The 22,287-nt window shown below is 33.6% G+C and overlaps 1 protein-coding gene across 8 annotated transcripts in view; it reads right to left on the bottom strand.

Annotated features, from left to right (window-relative positions):
• The window catches only part of LOC108754473 (patronin), a 72,067-nt gene that overhangs the window by 10,625 nt on the left and 39,155 nt on the right, over positions 1 to 22,287 (bottom strand). For 6 of the 8 annotated variants that reach the window (XM_018496757.1, XM_018496760.1, XM_018496762.1 and 3 more), the window contains 13 exons: positions 12,666 to 12,761; positions 8,968 to 9,183; positions 8,254 to 8,708; positions 7,993 to 8,108; positions 7,116 to 7,226; positions 5,645 to 5,726; positions 5,108 to 5,324; positions 4,478 to 4,991; positions 4,096 to 4,262; positions 2,323 to 2,502; positions 856 to 989; positions 627 to 780; positions 357 to 555 (listed from right to left, as the gene is read on the bottom strand). In XM_018496757.1, the coding sequence (XP_018352259.1) occupies positions 357 to 555; positions 627 to 780; positions 856 to 989; positions 2,323 to 2,502; positions 4,096 to 4,262; positions 4,478 to 4,991; positions 5,108 to 5,324; positions 5,645 to 5,726; positions 7,116 to 7,226; positions 7,993 to 8,108; positions 8,254 to 8,708; positions 8,968 to 9,183; positions 12,666 to 12,761 (2,641 nt within the window). The remainder of the gene's footprint in view (positions 1 to 356; positions 556 to 626; positions 781 to 855; positions 990 to 2,322; positions 2,503 to 4,095; positions 4,263 to 4,477; positions 4,992 to 5,107; positions 5,325 to 5,644; positions 5,727 to 7,115; positions 7,227 to 7,992; positions 8,109 to 8,253; positions 8,709 to 8,967; positions 9,184 to 12,665; positions 12,762 to 22,287) is intronic. The other 2 variants (XM_018496763.1, XM_018496761.1) reach the window with 2 other exon arrangements.

Genomic DNA, 22,287 nt, shown 5'->3' with positions numbered 1-22,287 from the left:
TTTTTTACGTACAAATGATATAAAAAATGTAATATTATTCTCTTCTAGGAGATAAAATATCAACATGAAAACGAATCAATCTGCACCGTAAATAAAGAGCATTAATTTTATTTATTATGTTTTTTTAAAAATAAAATTGCAAAGTTAGATAGTACCACAAATCAGGTGTAAATGGACTAGTCACTTTTGTCGACCCTTTTAACATTGTAGTTCATTTTCTCAAAATCAGGTTGCAATATTTACGAAACGTTGACGTTTAACAAGATTCAAATTATGGAAATAATCATAAACCGCGTAGCTTCTTTGAAGTTTTATTCTTAATATTTTATTTATTCTAAATTAATTTAATTATGTACCGATAGGTTGAGGACTAAATCGCGAATCCATAGATTGCTGATAACCCACTGCGGCCATTTCATTGGCCAAACTCTGGGTGGGTACCGGTTGACCCCACATTCTCCTCTGCACTTGTGGCTGATCATGCAAGTAGAATTGCGATTGCTGCGAATCTTGCAGTCTACGTGTTGATGGATTCATTGGTGGCATTCCGTAAGTCTGCAAAATAAAAGTTTAAAAAGAAACAATTAATAAATTGACGCGACGCAGAATATACTTTCGACACGCACTTGCATGTGCTGCTGACTGAGACTCTGCAGATGCTGAAGCTGTTGCTGCATCTGTTCCTGATGCTGCGACATCAGGTGCTGCTGTTGAATCTGATTTTGCTGGTTTGCCAAACGCTGTATATCCGCTTGAATTTCGCTCAGACTATTGTTCATACTACAATAAATAACATTTTACATGACGATAGTTTTTGTAATTACCACTGTAATTTATACAGGCACGAGTACTAACTGTGTTATGGATTGACGATACTGTTCGGGATCCATATTCTCGATATCTGGAGTGCGTCTGGTCTCGATGAATGGCGCATTACCGTCATGCTCCAGCCACTTGTGCTCGACATCCCGTACATCCTCGCTAATTTCCTATATTCATTATCAGAGAAATGGAATGCCTCAGAAAGATATTACGGTACTACAAATACGTATTTGTGTATAATACTTCAATAGAGAAAACAATTCGATTCTGTTTAGTGTTTTGTTTTTATAAATATAGAAAAATTACTAATCATATTCATTATAAAATAATTATAAGTTTCGGATTTTTCCTAATTATGTTGTTTAAAGTGTACATGTACGCTTATATATGATACATTTTGTACGAGAATAAAAAAAATCTACAAAATTAAAATAAATAAAATAAGTAAAACAGACGATGTACAAATCTGTGAACTGTGTTTCACTGAGGCCTGGCCTTGCGTTTTGCGTAATACGACATAAAATATCTCATTATTTATCATTTAATACAATTTACGAATATTTACCCGAAATAAGTATGAATAAAACATGATGATGCTTTAATTTGTCAATTATTACGTTCGTAATAATTGGCGATCCACAGACAGATTCTTGATCCAGTTAATGGCCGGAAACTTGGTGACACTATCTATACATGCAACATTTATCCGTCTGTTTGATCAATATCTTATGTAACTACGTCAAGTCTTCTTGAATTTCCCCAAGTTCTCGGCACTTTAATTTAAGGTGCACTTTAATTACGGGTATCGAATTTAAATGATTCGCCGCAACAGCCGTAAGTAACAGTGTAATTAGAAGCGGAAACTTAAATTAAATTTTCGTAACACAGCTAATTAGATATCAGTTAGATAAATGTACAGATATGTATCAGAATGTAAAATGTTCTGTTAGTAGAAGAGAGAAATAGTATTAAATATTGACTTATATCTAGTAACCGTCACCGACATAGATATAAATGCAAGTAAATAAATGCGATACTATATTCCAGGGAGTGTTTAGTATTGCACCATGCGTACCAGGAGTACAGTATTAACGAATGCTCAAGTGGGTCTGCACATCATAAAATACATCTATCGTAATTATCTTGAGATGTAAGGTTTCGTTTTCCTCTATTATGTAAAAGAAGCGTCAAGAAGCAAAATAATATGGTCCGTTTTATCAAAAATAATTTCTACTAAAGGGATAAATATACAAAGCGGCTGTACATTTTATAGCATTGTCACGGCCGTTTAGTTTCGTAATTGCTAAACACTGAGAGGGAAGATAATCATTTTTCTTACTGAATCCTTCCATTACAACAGGGACGAAAGAAAAAGAACGTAATAATCGATGTTCGAAAGCCATTCACATAAGCGCGTAATATAAATAATCTTCTAGAAAAAACGATAAATTATTACGGAGTTTCTCGCCTACACTGAAACACTTGCTGGTGATATCGTACCTTGAGCGAGAAGGGTCTCTGTGGTTTTTCTTGCAGGGGTTGTTGGGGTACAGAGGACGCCTCGGAAACGCTCGTCGGAGTCGCCCCGGAAGATCCGGAGGTTACAGGAGTGGGGGGACCGACTGTCTCGGCCGGACTGTCCCCCCCGGACGTTGACGAAGAGGGAGATTTAACCTTACCCTGCAACCAGCCCAACCAGCGTGCCTTGTTAAGTACTCAGAGTCCGCCACCAAATCACCACCAAATCACCAAGGTGCCGAGTGTCTCCCCACGGGCAAAGGTCACGTTACACTCAAGCGCGTTAAGTGCCAAAGCCCATCCAGAGTGGCTCGCAAATCATACTTAATTAAACAACATTTGACTTAAACTAAGAGCGCGCTATCTCGTTTGCAATTGTAAATATAATTTTAAAAAATTAATCTTGTGTGCACACGTGGATATATATAATTAAAATTAAGTATATATAACTTCACATATGTGATATATAATTAAAATTAAGTATATATAATTTCACTCATGTGGCATATCTAATATTGATACCGTAAAAGGATCATAATACGATAGTAACACGCGGTTTTGACTAATATATTACTAAAAATAATTCAACTTGAAACTTTCTTCTATATTACATACGTAATAAACTCACTACTCTCTTTCAATGGAAATATATTCGTAAAACAACATGCAGTGCTTTAATCAAAACAAACCTAAGAATCTTCCTCAAACACTGTTTAAAAATCAATACACATTCACAACTCTATCAATACTTTGGAAAACGAACATTAAGGAAAAAATGAAAGATAAACTCGCACAAGAACATCTTAATTTAATTGTAACAATATTAAAAAAAAAAAGTTATCCATGCTCAACTAAAATAACTGAATGATATTAATTGCTCGAGTTCCAAAATATCGATGTCATTTTCAAAAAAATAATATGTGCTAAATAAAGATTGTATTTGGCAAACGGAAAAAATTCCTGCTTAAACTGAAACGTGATTGAAATAGAAATGTTCAATCCTGTTATAATGCAAAAATTTAGCGTCAGAGCATGCGCTTACCATCAAGTATAGCTGAAATGTCAGAAAGAGAATTGTGTTAAGACAACATGGCAACCGAGATTATTTAAGGCGCAAACAAAGAGGAGAGATAAGGTCTTACTATGTACAACCAAAACGATCAAAATGATGATATCTATACGAATAATATCTAAATAAAAAAATAAACAGATGAGTTAAAAACAATTTGATTGTTATTGTCTAAAACTGAGCAATCATATATTGTACATTCATGTACTTTGCCAATAACACTACAAATTCAACTGATACCGATTCATTTATATGTACAAGCAATATTAAACAATCAGGATATAATTACAATCAGAAAAACATGATATGAAAAACGTAAATAGAAAGCGGAAGAAAAAGAAACTCTGTACGTTCTGAAATATAGTACAGTCTTCATACTATTTGCTCTATACTAAACACCCGTGCCTAGATTCGCAAAGTAGCTGTCACACAGCATGGCAGACCTTAATGTTGTGTCGACAAAATCCACAACATTTCTCGTAATTCATACTGAATTATATATTCCCGTATTACTCTATATCTTTTATCAAAGAAACAAATTATTAAAAATTCTGACTATAATAATGATGTGTATGTAGAACTGATATGCAGAATTGATGATAATGATGTTTAAGTAGATCAATGTGTATTATGCAGACTTCCTAAATTATATGGAATACATTCGAAATAATCCCATATGTTTTTACCTTCGTGACCGCTTGCAAGAAAGCAGCCTTTCCCACTTTCTGCCGTTGCTTCGACATAACAACTTCCATCCTTCGCTTTTCGTTCTCTATGTGTCGTCGTTTCTCTTCGAGCTTCAGTCGTATATTATTCAGCTGCGAAGCCATTACGGTATTACCACCGTTCTCATCTAACACCACAGAGTATTTTCAGTTATTCCAAAATTAGATATAAATAAAATTAAGTAATATATTCTTAAATATGCTACACTCTCTCTTGTCTTGCTAATAATATACATGAATATATACATTCCATAAATGTTATATTTTATAAATATTATACTAACATTTTTCTAATCAACTTGAAATTTTCCAAATGAGTTTTCTTCTTACTTTAATAACTTACCAATTGAATGTTGCTCCATCTGCTGCGACTGCTGATTGCTCTGTTGTTGCCACGTGGTTGTGTTTGGCAGAGTGGCGAACGTTGTTTTCTTCTCACTATTCCCATTACTTTGGCCATATTTTCTGTTCGATTTAGCGTCATCTTGTTCCGTATACGTGAAATTGATTCCTTTTTCTGAGCTCTGCCTACTCAAATTCGCAAAGCTGGCGAACTTCGTGGGGACATCGCCACCACCACCACTACTACCATCCGTACTACTGTCGTTCTCTACGTTGGAATGTAAGATTTGTCGGAGAGCGACGTTATCTAGGCTGCTGTTGGACGCTTGTCGTCGCAGTCTCATCGGCTCTTCGCTACCACTGTAACCGTTGTCCGCGATTATGTGCTGCACGCCGCTACCGTACACATCTTGGACGCTGGATCGCGCAGGCAACGTTGGTTCAGTGGCGTTGCGCTTGCCAGTGTGCGCGCCTAGCTCTTTATCCGGATTTCTACCAAAATTGTGTAAATTATCCTGGATAAAAGAAATCACTCGATCATACTGCTTGTCCGCTCGAGATAATCCTTCCGCGCCAAAGTCTTCTTCGTGCGACGACGAATGAAATGACGTCGCTCTGCGCAGCTACATACCTGAGACCCGCCGAAGTTCTCGATAGTCAATTGAGAATCGTCTGTGATACTGTTCCGTCTTGACCGACGTCCGGCATAGGAGCTTCGTCGTTGTTCTTCCCAATTGCTCGGCCGACCAGCGGCTTCAGTTCTAATGGACTTCTCATCGGCTACGGAGCTCAGCGTGGGAATGCCTTTGCCACGATGCACTATGAAACTCTCTTCGCTACCTGCGCGCCTGTAAAAAAAACTGAACTTGATTTCTATCAAATATGTATACGATAAATTTATTTTTATAAGTTGCAACTATATTTGTAAATATAAAAAAAAATATAAGACTCGTTAATTAATTTGTAAATAAACGTCTACAATGAGAAATAATAAATATTACAAAATAAATTAATTTGTTAATTCTTATTTTTATAATTAATATTTATAATGTATTTTTTGAAAAAATAGAAAATTTATATTTGCAAAGTTTATTAATAAATTTATGTAAGTATGCAGGCATATATTTTGCTTTAGAATACTCTTAAAACGTTAAATATGACAACGCACCTATCATCGTACGGGTGACTCTCGGCAGTTTGTTGCAAAGATTGCGACTTCTTCACAGTACTGCCTGATGTTGACTTCGTAACTGGAAAGATAATTTAACGATGAATCGATTGCCTGTCTACATTTTTATTTAATTGTATGAGAAGGTTCATTCATCACTCAAACTATATTCAAGTAGAAACAGTAAGATGCTCAACAGATAATAAATTTATACTTTACGTTAAATAAAGCTTAGGCAACAAATTAATTTAAGGGCACAATGTGAAATTCTCATGTAAATTGTTTTGTTTTACCAGCAAAACGAATTCAATGTGAGACTATGCACCGACAGAAATGGAGCGATAACACAGAATTTCAACTTGTGCAAATCCCAAATATTAAAATGTTAACAGAAAAGTCTATGTCATATATTTTGAGAGGAAATACGAAGATGTACATCGAGTCACTAATATTCTAATAAACTAATATTCTAATTTCTAGTTTTTGTCGTAGTGTTGAACCAATCTGAAAATGAATATAACGTGAAACAAACAGCTCGATACATGATAAACCATAAACCAAATAACACCATAAACGAACCAAGTATGAATACAACGTCGCAACGTAATCATACTAACTAAACATGGAGTGGATCTTAATGAATGACGACGAAGTTCTCATCTTTCTCGTTGACAGTGACTGGTAGCAGCGCATCGACTCAAAATCTCATGCAAAAAAAAACGTAAGATGAAGCCAATGATCCAATGCAAGCGGCAAGCAGCCAACAATCGTGTCGCAAAATTATGCGATTTACATGCAAGTCTGTTCCCAGGGGAATATATATATCACTCTATGCTCTCACGATCGTGATTGGATGAAATGCAAACAATATGTGATTAGTAACAAGCAGTGCTCCTCGCAACTTATGAACTTCACTAAGAGATTAGTCCAACGGGATCACATGATTTTTCTTTAGTTAATATGCATAAGAAGTATCGATAACACGCATTGCCTTTCTCTTTTCCCAAATAAAATGTCGCGTCAAAACTTTAACGATATAATAGCTTAATTTCTCAATAATGATACACTTCTTTCCAAAGCAATACAAGAAGTAAAATTTTTCTATATGCACACTTTTATATCCGTGTGATGAGATGATGTTGATCATACTAAAAAATTGATGAAAACTAAATACTGCTGTTAAATTTTAGAATTTAGTAGTACAATAGATCTTAATTAAGCTTGATATTAGCAACGATCACAAATATTTTATTATATACACTGTCTATAACAGAATAAGTGTGCGTCGCATTAAATGTGGGTGACCTGGTACACCTACATACATGAATGGCAGCGCGATAAGGCGATTAAGTCGTTGATCCCTTCGAGACATTCTAAAAATCGGTAATATCAGTCCACGGAAACGCGACTCGCAAAGGTAGACGACCACCTAGACATGAGATTGATTCTTTGTGTGGTAACGTGTGGATACCTGTAAAACCTGGCGCGGTTACGGAGAGGTTGCTTCTCAGATCAGGTATCGGAGCTATAGACTGTGGCAGACTTCTCTTATGAGCTACGCCATGACTATTGCGCGGGCAGGCTGCACCCGTCGCCGCGCCGTATCATGTGGTTCATGGGCAACCGGAAGTTGACGAAAGAAGAAGGCGAGGATAGCGTTGTCGTGTCAAGCGTCAAGAAGAAGTTACGCCATAGAAATATATGGAAATATTACAGTTGTAGATTAAGTGCTGCGTGTGGAGGTAAGTTCGTAAGTTTGGCTGGTATATCATATCTCTTTGCCCGTTGCAGCGGCGACCTCATTGTTGTTCGCATTCGCAAAAAAGGTCAATTGGTATCGAATGGAAATAATATAATTAGTCGCTGCTCTCGGGGAGGGGAATTCGGATCAAGAGGCTGAGATATTGAGTATGTGTATTGACACTGATAAAAAGCGTGATACCATTACAATTGCAAGCAACATTCCTCATTAATATTCAGTATTGATAATTTATGTATTTGAATTATTTCATGATATATATCGAATTAATTTGTAATTCAATATAATGCAATTAATTTGTGTAAGAACAAAATTACATATAATGTACGTTCCCTGCAATAGTAGTAGGTTTTTCATGGAGGAAAGTATAATAAAATAAATAATAGAACGGGTATAAAAGTCCAGTGTACAGCAGCCTCCACCAAATCACATTTATCCACCACCAATTTTCACAACTCCTCTCTCTTTCTTTCTCTCTCTCTCTCTCTCTTTCTCGCTCTCATTGAAGTATAGCTCGAATACCACATATTATCGCGCACATCTGCTTCTAATAAACAGTCTCATTCCATATTGTAAAATGTCTACGTACCGTCTAGGTATTGCATCGCCCGCTCCTCACCAGGATAGCGCACGCATTTCGCTGGATGAATCTCCAAGACGTTGTACATATCAGCCAGAAAAACCACTAGATTTTGTTTCATCGACCTAAAAGTTATGACAAGAATAATCAAAAGGAAAAGGACAGCTAATAATTATCTTTTCCAAAATCAATACAATATATTGTAAAAGATTTGTAAAATATTCATCGCGCGATACAAGTGTAATTTCGAATTTAATTAGATTAACGCACCCTCTCATGTACGTAACATCATCAGGCTGCATGTGAAAAATCGAGTAGGGCAGGCATTTGACGCAGAACGCGTGCACCAGAGAGAGATTGTGCAGTGCGTCCGCTACTGAAGGTCTTTTCGATACCCTAATCTCCATCCAATTGAGTTCGCTAGGACAGTAGAAAGCTACAACAGCCGCCAGGCCGACACCGTCGCATAGGGATTGAAAGTCCTTGGCAGCGGGTAATTCAGGCAGCCGCGTCTTGTCGCCACCACCCTCCTCGCTCTGAATCTTGGCAATTAACGCGTGCGACGCGTGATTGATCCAGAGCAAGAGACCTTTCTCATGATCCGACGGTACGTCCACCTCAGCCTGGGGGTCAAACCGTTGTATCGCCGAGACTACCCGGTCTCCCGTCACCACCTCTTTCGCGTACAAGACCATCAGGCCTTCTATCACAGCCATATGCGCGGACTGTAACGAGACAAAGATATTATTAACATTGATTAAACTAATTTCACATAATCTGTCATAATAAGATATTTATGTAATAGGTTTTATGCAATAGGTTATTTATGTAATAGGTTTTCTGGAAGATATCATGAATAAATTATACTAATATCTTCTGGCAATTTCAGAGTGCCACTTCTCGACACTTGAAAATGTTCAAATGTCTTGGAGAAGAGGAAATGTATAGATTGTGCGCACGTTACATGTGCACTGGTAAGCTTACCATCTTAAGTGGTGAATTTTGAATAAGAATCGTTTCGGTGAGTTGAGTATTGTTCTGCTCCGCGACGTAGACACCTTTCCTGGCCAAGGCTTGCAGGATCCCGTAGTGATTCTGATTGTGATAGTTAGGATCCGAGTATATGTTGGCCAGAGCGAGGCAGTAGAGCTCCGCATTGGAAAGCGCGTGTACGATTTGCGGTTTCAAATGCTCTTGTTCCTGTAAACATCAAAATTTATCTCTAAAATTACAGATAATCATACAAATTAAATTCAAAATGTCCACGTAATTATTTTGGATTTAAATAATTTCGCAATAAATAATTGCGCGATTATATACAATTAAAACTAGATAAATAATCGTACTAAATCTATATATTTTGAAGATTTTTAATATATAAATTCTGTTTGACAAATATATATAATATCTTTTTATATACTTTTTTACGCATAATACAAAAGATTTTTATTCTATAAATTTTTTTCCAAAAAAATGTTTATTCTATAAATTTTTTATGCGTCAATAATTATATGATTAGCGTTTCAAATGATAAGCGATATTTATAATGATAAATCATTGAAGTATTTTTCTGTCTAAAGAACTTAGCACAGTGAAAGTGCCACAAATGATCGAATTCAAAGAAAACGGAGGGGAAGAATGACCTTGTTTTCATAATAATCTTTTGTTCGCTTTTTGCGATGACTATTCGTGCCGAAGGATGCGAAAGCATTATTTCAAGTAGCATCCAGTATCCAAGGTAGCCGACAAGATCAGATACTTCGAATCCACCATGAAGACTTCTATAGAAAGCGAATTGAAGCAAAAAAGACTGTAGACACCGAAGAACGAAAGAGGAAGGATGAAGAAGAAAGAACAAAGAACAATGAAGAAAGAACGAAGTACGAATAATAAAGACCAAAGAACCAAGTAAATTGAAATTTTATATATAAATAATTACAATAAAAAATATATTAGATAATTCGCTCGTATAAATTTCACTATAAAATGATAATAAAAGAATAATAAAGGTTTTGCTGTTTACTTTCAAAGCTCGTTTATTAAAATGACCTGGTAGAAGCTCCTTATTTTATATATAAAGTTCTACTTATTATTTTCCTATTATATTGCATAATTCGTTATCTTATTTTATATATAGATTTATAACCGTAAGAGTGTAAGATAACACAAAATATACACACATAAAAATAGTAGAACTTTATTTCCTTTTTAAACAAGAAAAATATTTTCTTTTCTAAAGTTTACTTAGACAAAATTAATTTAATTATTTTTAAGAGATCGAACAACTTCGAAACACTAAGTTCGCATTCAAATAATATTTTGTAACATATTATGTAACTTTAACGTAGATTCTGTTAAATTAAACAAGCAGAATTAATAGATCAACGCTGAAGCGAGGAATGTTCATTTCGCGCAAGAAAATTACAATATAGAACGAAATATCGAAAAGAAGATCTGTAAAAATTTTTGTGCGAAATTACTGAGCAAACGCGAAGCAGAGATAATTGAAAGATAGTAAGCACCAGGATTCCTAGCGTACTGTCGGTAATAAATATAATTATATTGTCGGTGCGCAAAGAAACGAACGAGAAGTAAAAATATTGTCGGCGATTGTTACTCATCTTCGTGCAAAAGTAGTTACATTGCAGTTTATCTTCAGTTTCTTTTCTAAGTAGTCGTTTAATATTTATAATCTACAGCTATGTAAGTTCGCGTGAACCTGAATGTCTTGTTCGTCTTTATTTCATGAGAATATTTAAGCTTCCTCATTTCACGAACATGTACGTTTTCATAATCATAAAAATGCAGAAAGCGCTTTTATGATTACGAGAAATTTATGTAAAGATCGCGTATCTTCAAAGTACGGAAATATTTTTCAAACTTTGACTTCAAAAAAAAAAGATGCTTCTTCTGAAATATTACAAAAATATCTAGATTTTCTTTTGTGACAAATGTAACAAATATATACATCTGCTTTTATCAGAAATTCAGAAGAGAGAGAAAACACAAAAGAATATGAAGATATATATAAAACATTCTTGTATAATAATACCTATAATATAAAGCAAAAAATTCCGCGTTCAAATATTCTAACTTCCATATTTTTCAGAGAAACTTTTAATAGAAAGTATTGACGTAATTCTTACACATGTGTATTTCACAGAAAAGGAAAACATTTTTCATACGTCTCGACATTTATTTCACGAGAATATTCGAGCTATCTTAAGTTGAGTCAATCCATATCTTCAAGGAACAGATCCTAACAAAATCTCGTCATGACTCGTTCAGAATTAACATATCATACTGTGGTATCATTTGATCATCGTGGACAGCGAGTATTTTAAAATTTACAAATTTATAGAAAATGACAGCTATTTATAGAAAATAAAAACAGCTAATATACTGAGAAAAATTTCTGATTAAAAATAAACAAATTAGAAGATTCTGATTAGTCAAAATTCTGGTTATATCAACTAAAATTATAATAAATTCAACTAGAAAATTCTAATTTGTCTATTTTCAATCAGAATTCCAATTAATGCAGACTCTTTTTCTAGTGCACATTCTACAATAAAAAAATATACTAAGTTTTAATAAATCATTTGTTTAAATAATGCGAACTAAATACAAAGATATATTTATTTAGTACAAGAACCATTAAATTGATTTTTTAATTATCATTTTTAATTATTATTTCTTTTGATGATTAAATAAATATTTATTTACTTATAGTAAATATTTAGTTGGCACCATTCAAATAAATATTTTATTAAAATTTATTATATTTTTTTCTTAGTATATAAATCAGGTTCTCGTTCAAGCAGCTTTCCCTGAACATGTTTCGTATAAAAACTGACATTGATGACAGACATCCTCGTGGGAGGGGAGTATAAAGTTCAGTTTTCGTAAAGTTTCACGGAACTTCAACCATGGAAGTCTCGGCTACATTTTCTCCGTGAGTTCCCGGAGTAGCGTAAAGTAAGCTATTGACAATGTAATCTGTAACACCACTTTCTTTCATTCTCATCGGAGCCGACGCTCCGAATATTGTACTGGCAAAAGCATTATTAGCATTTCTGGCTGCATAAATACTTTAATCATTTTCGAGCACCGCCTTTCACGATAAAAGAGAACTGTTTTCTCCGTGAAATAATGATGTATTATAAATAGAATGTTTCAAGATACTTTAAAGCAAAAAGAAACATTTGATATTGTTATGAAAGAAAGCCAATCGCAATAGCTGTAAAAAAAATCAATGCGCAAAATCCATAATAAAATTCGTTTGTGAGAAAACAGATCTTTCCTTTCGAAATAATGACGTGCTATACAAACTATAAAGGATTTGAAGAACACTATCGATTGTAAATAAAATCAAAATAGATAAAAAAAAATCCTAAAATTTGTTTGTGAGAAAATAGATCTTTCCTACTTGTTAAGAAAAATTCATTTTCTCGTAGATATGCATTATTAGAAAACTTAAAATTGTAACTACATATTATAAGCTTTATATTCTCCATAGCGAATTTATTATTTCAAAAATTACTTTCAATTTGTAATTATGCAGCACACATATAATGTAAAATTTTATTAATATATTAATAAAATGTATTTCGTGAAACTTTTTAAAGTCTTAAACGCAAGAGAATTCGTTATCAAAGCGTTGTAAAGAAACTAAAGCTTACCTCATGATCACGATAATAGGGGTCGCGGAGTTTTTCTGGCACTCGATTGTTGTATGCCTTCGACAGGAGCCATTTTACGGAGGCACGTTGTTTGGCCTGAAACAAAAAAAAAAGAAAATAGGAAATACAGAAGGAAATACATTTAAATATCTCTTCAACTTAATTTTTCAAATTTTTTTGCAACATAAAAATTTTCATTTAAAAAACAAGAATTTAATTATAAAATTACTCTCTAATGAGCTTGATATTTAAATCGATCTTTTAATTAAGTTCTTGTTTTTTATTTTCTTCTATAATAAGAATCGAAATACCGTATATTTTACGCAATAACACTATAAACACAATTGTTAATAATATTTAAAAAGCCACTTAATTTTTTAAATTAAGCATTAAAAGAAAATGTTTTTAACTTTCAGAAAATCTTAAGCAAAGTTGAAAAAAATTCTTTTTCAACTTCACGTATAATTTCAATATTAAAACTTTTTTTGAAACTTAAATTCTGAACGACTTGGAAACAGCGTCACTTGGCCACACAGAAGCGTCAAGAAAAAAGTTTAATGGAATTTTGAAAGTGAAATTTTTAAGCTTTAAAGATTCTTATGTAAATTGCTATATGATTTTTTGCAAAATGATGTAAATTTATTACGTATTCTCTTATTGCTGCAATTTGAAATAGATCTAATTCTGTTAAGAAATGTATTCATAAATTATAATTGATTATCAGTTATCGATCACGACCGTCTCTTCACTCTATTCTCGCTTCCATTTGCACTCGTGCCTTTCACCTAGCAGTAAGATAAGCCGCTTTACGAGCCACTCGAGCTGGTTCTTGACATCCCAGATTGTAAGTCAAGGAAGTACAGAGCGTCTTATCGAGTATGCTACTTTTTTTAGAAAAAAATCATTCAATCTAGAGATCAAGTAAGAATTTCTATAAAATTTACATTTATTTAAGATATCAATTATCGAGATAATTTTGGCACAAGTATTAATTAAATAAATCAGCATAAAAGCTTATTTTAGAAATCAATAGATCTTCTTAGTTGGATCATAAATTTTTATTTTAAAAATGTTTATTATATAAAAGTCTATTTTCACATATTACAGTCTTCACAAATTTGTGATATCGCAAATACTAATTTAATTATGTTCTGAAGAGTATAGATTCTTTAGTTTACAGACTATTTACAGACTATTTGAAAGACCTACATCTATATATTCTTGATTAAATTTTCGATATGAAAATATCTCTTAATATAGATTTTTGAATATGCACGTACATTTGTCATTATTTCTACAGCTTGTATTAAGTTTTTTTAGTTCAAAACATGTACGAGTGCTTTCCATTTGGTGACACAAGTTTACACAAATGTCGTTTTATCTTTATTATTCTAAATATCAAGAAAGAGAGAACGATGTTTGTATCGACTTGTGTCATTAAATGGAAAGCATCCTCTATCATAATTCTTCTAACATATAAATCCCTTCCCTTTCTCGTTCTCTTTAATTACCAGAGATTTATGTTGTTCCGCAAAACGAGATTCTCTCTGACAACAAATCATTAGAGCAAGAAATTACTAGTGTCACACTATAATTAAGCAAAGTTAAAGCTCTAAGTTCCTACTATCTGTATTTATAAACACAGAATGCGTCGAGTTGCTGCATTATTTCGCTCAGACATGAAAAGTGTGCCGTATATATCATTGTAGAATTTAAGTAATTCTTTATCTTCTGTGTTTTTTCAGATTGATTTCGTCGATCTCCCTGGCTCGACATATTAATTATCTCGCGTGTTTTATACTTCCCATAATATACGCTTGGATGAAAAGGAAAGTCAAAAATGGCATTAATATTCTCGACATCAGGAAGACTTTTAGAACTTTCACGTCGCATCAGCTTTAAACTTGGAATTTTACACTTGGAATCTTGTCTTTTCTATTCAAAACAAACTTTCAAATCGCAATTTATAAAATCGCAATAAATTAAAATCATGTAAAAAAAAATCATATAAAAATATTTACTTAAAACTTTTCTGTCGAACATCTATATATTTGATCGGTGTGACTTCTATCGTATAAGTTTCTTTAAAAGGGTACTTTATACAGAGACAAGTGTCGAAAATAGAAGTCAAAGTCAACGCGGTCGTGCCACGGGTCGTGACGTGTCCCTCGCGAGCTTCTAAATTCCTCGCAGAGAACTTTCTTGGGAGGCGGGCGGCAGCTTGGCACGCGAAATTGCACGCCTAATCAATTTGTCGAGTGGCACCGAACGGAAAAAGAGGAAGGAAGAGAAGCGAAACCTGGAGGGCTAGGGAGGATGGGAGTGGTCGTCGTATGAGATCATGCCGCGCCGCGTGTTACGAAGATTAAAGTGGCCGCCTCCTGTAAAAAAAATGCTCCGCCACAGTAATCATTCACCATGGCCAGATTGATAACGTCGACAACGGCGAACTTTGAGGCTCATTCAAGTTTTATCGTCGCAAAATGGTTCCCTACAGTTTTTGCTTGTTTCTCTCCGTCTTGTAACAGGCGATTTTTAAAGAACGCGTTTCTAATTAATTTTACTGCTTGACGCGGAAATAAATAAAAAAAATTCTAGAATGACGTTTCGCAGATTAGAGAAAAAGAGATGACGGAAAATAGCAGGAAAATAAAAAGATATTAAAAAATCTATAATGAATAGTATAAAAAAATAGAACGTCTGCAAATGTCAGCAAAATATCTGTTCTTTATTACTTAGTACTCGTAGGATTATAGATGATAATTTTATATATAATTCTTTTGAAGCTCCCAGGTGTGTTTTCTTCAAAAAGCCACAATTTACGAGTTATCTCCATAAGTATTTTCCATTTAGTGATACCAGTTGACACAAACATCATTCTATCTTGGTATTCAATCACTTGGTATTCAATAACAAAGATATTCACAACAACAGTAACAAAGACACTTTTTTTGATGACACTTGTGTCATCAAATGGAAAATACTCCACGTCTTGATGTATCGTTAAATGTCAACATTTCATCAGCATGGCAGTTCACTTCATCAGGTTGCGAGAAGCAGCCAAATGCTAAGTTTTAAATATAATTGTTGAAACACACTTTTATTGCGTCTATCTGAAAATAAAAATGTCGCAAAAAAAGCTCGCTGCGCAGTGACAATATTTTTCTACCGCACAGGATAAGCTTGAACGATTTTGTCACTGATGTTCATCAGACAATTGCAGCACGCGACTGAATGATAGGCTGTACCGATAATCTGCTTTCATAAAAAAGTGGCAGGTACCATACCGGGGCATCGATTATCGGTTGCTACCTGGGTAACAATGTTATCTTAGCACGTATATTATCTACAGTCCACATGGGAGCGGTTCGTTGCCACACACCTATAATAACAGTCTCGGAAAATGTTGAACTATCAATCAATTTCCATATGCAACGTACGGAATTTCTGACGTCAATCGCGCCGAAAAGATGTGCCGGTTTCAGCTAGAATTTTTCGAACCGTGAAATTGAAATAAGAGATTGCGATGATTTTATATATCCAACTAGAGCGAGGATGATGAAGGATGCGATCTAGGCACAAATGTAATTTATACGTATTTCGGTAAATTTTGATAAAACGGCTTCACTTTTACAAATATACAAATAAAAAAAAATAGAAGCAACATTTATTTCAAAAATACAGAAAAAGTAATAATAGACAAGAAAAATTATACATGAAAATAAAATAACATCTGCATCCTTTAAAATTTAAGAGGCTTGCTATTTTTTGAACATTTTGTTGTCTTTTTACATCGAGTTTTCCAACATAAAATACTTTTGTTTCTTATGAAATAAATTAAAAATATACATATGCTTCATCCTTCGCAAAAGTAAAAAAAATAATTCCTTGTTTATTTCGCTGCAAATTAAACGAGGCAAATCTTTAATCAGAATTTCTAGTATTTACTATTTTATTTTATGAACGATAATATAAAAAATTATTTAATGGAACAATTCAATTTTTGTTACATAATCCTGTCGAGTATTCGGTTGATTGATCGATTGAAATATTGAACCGTGTGATCCTTTCTAGATTAACGCCACGAAGAACGAAGATTATTCCGTTCTTCGTTTATCTCCGCGATCATTTGATCGTTCGATTGAATCGCAGTATATAATTACGTGCTAGTAACATGCCTTTCCATCGAATATCATGAGCGTAAATTGTGAAGAGAGAAAGAAATCAGTCCGAAATCGATCGTCATGATCGACAAGTCCTCTGGCAAAATCGCAATACTCGACGTTTCCGTTACGTTTATTCAAATTAAATTTACTTCTTATTATGTGCGCAACGGTTGAATGTTGCACGTACATAATGCAAATATATAAGGTGTCTTACAAAACTATTTCAGTTTATATAATTTTTCAGAAAAGAAAAGAAATAGTTTCAGTTGATGTAAATTCTCCATATAAAATTAGTTTCATCTAAATTAAAAAAAAAATTATAAAATCATCTTTCTCTCTTCTTTACAATTTTTAAGAAAATAGAAATATAATGTGAAGTTCACTTATAAAATTACTTGAGAAGAGAAATTAAAGTTTCCTTATTTAGTCGCATTTTCGGAAAATTAATACGCGGAGGATTTTATTTACAAATTCCGTGACTTAAAACTATTAACATCTCGAGAAAGAGAGAGAGAAAGAAAGAGAGAGAGAGAGAGATTGTCATTAATAATAAACCAACTTCAGATTACTCGAAAGATCCTAAGTGCTTGAAGTTCTACCTCTTCGGAAGTCACCCTGTATACGCTTTGCGTATGTAAACTAGCACACGTGTCTGACAGGAATCGACTCACCGAAGCAATGCACGCACGCACGTGCGCGTACATGACGTTTACGTTTGTCTATAAAAAGAAGCCGTGTCATCGCTAACAGCTAGTTGCGATGACACGACACGGAATACTGCGCTACGTACAATAACTGGCAATTCGGATTCGATCGATCCGATTAACTGTAGAGGGAGAAGACGACGGTCTCGGATCGGTGATCCACGACCATCAGCCGCGTCATCGATCTTTATTAGCTCGTCCGAGATCCGCCGGTACTCGACTGCGATCCAGATCATTTTCGCAACAAAAACGCGAGTAAGACATTCGCGGAAACATTCGTCGATTTTTATTTATATAAATGACTTACGTTGCAAAGCTTTCCTAAGGTATTTAAATTGCTAAGGTATTTAAACCAGAGAGAGACGGATGACAAAATTGCTCAAGAATAATTTTCATGTCAGACTTATACAACAATGTTACATTTTCATTATGCTATCAGTGCAATTTATCAATTTAGTGAAATTAAAAAATTTACATTTTCTCCTGACTGCAAAATATAATTTAGCAGGATATAAATAAAATGGTAGCAATTATTTTTAATTGCCGATATACGTCACAAAGTAGATGTAAAAGTTAGATATATGGAATAAAAATACAGCAACTACTTTTGAAAGAGGAACGAGAACAGTAAAAACGATACTGTTGATCGAAAAGTAATCGTCGTGCAGAGATAATGCACAGTCTAATAATCAGGCAACAGGAAGTTTAAGCTTTGTTGGCTAAGTATTTCAGTATATATCCGCTCGTTAGCAAGTCAGTGTTCACTCTTGAATCATCTATCGCGCTCGTAGCCTATCTTTTAAGGATTAATTGCTTATACGTGACACGCAAATTACATGTTAGCAAAATTTTTAGACGAATCATAGATGTTATATAGAAACTTTCTATGAACATTTCTATGTGTCTGTACAGATATATTCTAACAATTAAGAACATTTCTCACATTTCTTGTCAGAAGTGAAACAACTTGGAAGTAAAGTCAGATTTTTTTATGCAAATAACATTTTTATATCGAGTTGCATTAAACTCTTTTTGTTTCCAAATTTTGATGTAAAATTTACACAATTAAATATTTATTATGATATATCTGAAATATAGTATTAATAAAGATCTTTTTCTCTCGCATACCGCGATAAACAAATTAAATTATGCAACATACGCTCCGAGTAAAAAAGTTTTATCGTCATATTTGTAATACCTGTGCTATATTTTTAATACCTACGACTTGACTTAATGCAATCGTCAAAGAAACACGATGTGAAATCCGTAGAAGTTCTCAATATGGATTTCGGCCATGGGCATTGCCCACGCGACGCAGAGAAAAATACGCGTCTCGCCGCAGTTGGACGCGAGAAATGCAAAGTAGGCGAATACAGTTCGCATGGCAGATAAGAAACTGCGAAATGGTAATCCGTATAATATATCACAAACCTCTACGTAACAACAAAAGCTACTCGCGAAATAGTGAAATATACAAAATAGGATTTCTTTTATAACATCCAGCTTGCTTAATTTTTTAATTAAATAAGAATATTTCACGAAAAAAGATTCAAGTCTATTACAAAAGAACATGATAGAATCAATAGTGTCACACATTTTTAAACTATTCTCCTCGGACATTCAATTTCGCGTGTATATATTTTTTTAATTTATTTTATTTTTATAATTTAATTTATTTTTTTTTTATTTATTTTTTTTTTTCTAATTTTTTTCAAGGTAACGAAAAGACGGAATTCCCGCAAAAGATGCAAAAAAAAAACACGTAGGATTGAAAACAATTCATAAATGCTCCCACATAAATTTTCTCGTCCTCGTTACTTCCGGAAACAGAAGCGTTTAGCGCGTGATTGCGACAAGCGTTTAAAAGCTTCAATCAAACTTGCTCAGTCATGATTGTGTTCGTGCAGTCTAGCTGCAGCTAGAGATCCTATAATCAGAGTTTGGCGAAAGCGAGCACAACTTCTGATTGGTTCTCCACCTTTGTCCACTCGATATTCTTCGGATAGCTTCGTACATTATTGAAAAACGAGTGTAAAGAAAAGAAAGAGATAGACAGCTACAAGCAGATGAATAAAACCTGTGTCAAAGAGATTAGACATAGTTCCAAGATCTCGAACAAAGAGAAAATTAACAAATTAACAAATTAACAAATTAACAAATTGCACAATTCGGCCAATTGATCAACCCAATTGATTTCTTCAGGTATTGTCGTCACGTATTGCCTATTACGTATTCTAACACTTTTTGTGCGCGAGAAAGCAATATCTGTTATCTCTTTCCATCCGCCATTTTTGGTCCACATTCGTCAAACTGTGGGTTTATAGGATCTTTAGTTGTAGCCACCTGCAGCGGTCTTTCTTTCGGCTGCGTATTTCTCGGCTGCGTATAATCCCGTGGAATTTATCGGACTTTTTGCGAGGCACGTGAACGTACATTTAGGCGCGGTTTAGGTCGATCTGTAAGGCCAGTCGAAACGAACACAGTGAAAGACGATAAAGCCCGGCGGCGTCGCGTTTCGCGATTAGAGCCAATGGCGTAACCGACAATCACGCTAAAGAAAATCCAATATAACATTGTAGGAAAAATTAATACAATGTAATTCGTAGATTGTACTCTAAAATTTTTAGAGAGAATTGTCACTAAAAATTTCACTCTTAAACATTAATAGTAAAGCCACTCTTTTTCAAGATTGACTCAATTTTCACTCTTTAAAGTGAGATTTTACTCTAAAGAATTTAGAGTAAAGTAACAACTTACGATATAATTTTAATTTTAAACAATGAACGATTGATAGAAAAAAATCATTAAATAAAAGACCAAATGTTGATTCGCAAAAATTAGAAATTATATCGTCTTTACACATATCAATTTAAAATTCATCATGCAGCATGCATAATAAAAAAAGTGTAGCAGGTTTTAATGGAATAAAATGTCCATTACAGCATTTTGCATGTAATTTTGATTTTCAAAAGTTGCATATTAATAAAAAATAAAAACCAAATTTTTTCAATTAAATAAAATAAGTTAGATTATAGTATTGTAAGTAATAAAGTAATAAAAGAATAATTTTTCGTATATCTTACATTTAAAAAATCTTTTTCTTAAATTCATCGGAAATCAGGAAATTAAAAGTTTCAAAGTATTTTACGAAAAATATGAAGAAAATCATGATAATATGAAAATATCTATTATAATGCAGATTTTTCTTTACACAAAAAAGTGACACGCACTTTCTAGCCAGGAATGACTTCCACCCAGTTCGCCTGCAGCTACAAGTAGGTTTATACAGTAGAACATAAGGTGGTAGTGCCTAGACAACTAGATGGATGCAGAACTATTATGAGAGCCCACAGATCTCTCTCGGCCTCCATCTTTAGAGGTCGCCTATTCAAAGTAAGCATGATCTCTTCGACTATCTCATCGGAAATTCCCTGAAGGTACATCTTGAACTTCTCGCATCGTTCAAAGCGAAGAAACTTCTCGCATCGTTCAAAGCGAAGAAAAATTTGAGGACAAATAGGAAGAGAAACTACAATTGCAAAGTCGTAATACTTAGAAAAAAATCTGTCTATCCTTATGTTCCTTTTTCTGTGTATATATTTTTTTTCTATCAATATATTCAATATATAATTTTTTTTTATCCTTTTTCTCATATACTCTCTTATCGAATTTCTAAATTATATAGATTTAATATGACTATAAATATAACTATAAATTCAAATAAAAAGTCACGGTTGAAAAAATTGTTAAATATTGTTTAGTAAAGACAATCATTTCATTTTTGCGAATGGTAATAGCAAAAAGACAAAATAATAAAAATTAAGAATAAAGAAGTTAAAGATAACACTCTATCTCTCTCTTGTTGTTTGAGTTCCTCTTTATCCGTGTACTCGATTTATTCCCGACTTGAATTGCATTGATCCTATCAAGAATGCAGACAACTCGAGACGTCTTTCGCTGACGCATAATTCTTTCAGGAAACGTCTGTCGAGTGGAGTATTAAATGGAAATTACAACTCGTATAAAACTGAATAACAGAAAAAGATGCCCTTCTGCGATATACGATTTTAATATAAAAAAAAAAACATTATGTCAAAGTAAAAGAAAATTAGCACAAGGCTAATTTTTTTCATTTTTATGTAAATATTGCCTTTAATGTTTCAAAAATAAATGTAAATAAGTGTAAAAACAAGTTTTTAAAATACACTACTCATAAATTATATTTATTAATTATATCCGTATAAGTCTTATAATTTATGAGTATAAAGTCTAAATTTGAAAAGTTTAAAAATAACACAGCATCCAAAGAAACATACATTTATTACTATCAAGTACAAACTTTATGACTTTAAATTCTTTTATCCGATAAATAGACGGTGAAAAAGACGTCTGCAAGCCACTGGCGTCGACCGATCTGACATCCAGACAAAAAAGGATATCCGCGAATTGTTTGTATACGTTCACGACTTTCGTATAGTTACGGATTTACCGAGAAACATTAGAAAGAGAGGTAAAGAAGAAATATAGGATTGAACTGCGGTGCCGGATGTTCTCCTTGCGAAGTGCTCGTCGGAATCAAACAAACTGTTTCCAACTTCCTGTCACGGTTACACTTTCTTTCGCGCAGAACTTCAAGCCAAAATAAATCTCACGTTTGGTCAGCAAAAATTTGTAAAAAATGAAAGAATAATATCTACGTTGAATTTGCTAAACTATTTATCAAAACGAATATTTAGATCGTTTTATTATAAA

The sequence above is a fragment of the Trachymyrmex septentrionalis genome, unplaced genomic scaffold, assembly GCF_001594115.1.
Source record: "Trachymyrmex septentrionalis isolate Tsep2-gDNA-1 unplaced genomic scaffold, Tsep1.0 scaffold8, whole genome shotgun sequence".
Taxonomy (NCBI): domain Eukaryota; kingdom Metazoa; phylum Arthropoda; class Insecta; order Hymenoptera; family Formicidae; genus Trachymyrmex; species Trachymyrmex septentrionalis.
This window is presented reverse-complemented; position numbering and strand designations above follow the sequence as displayed.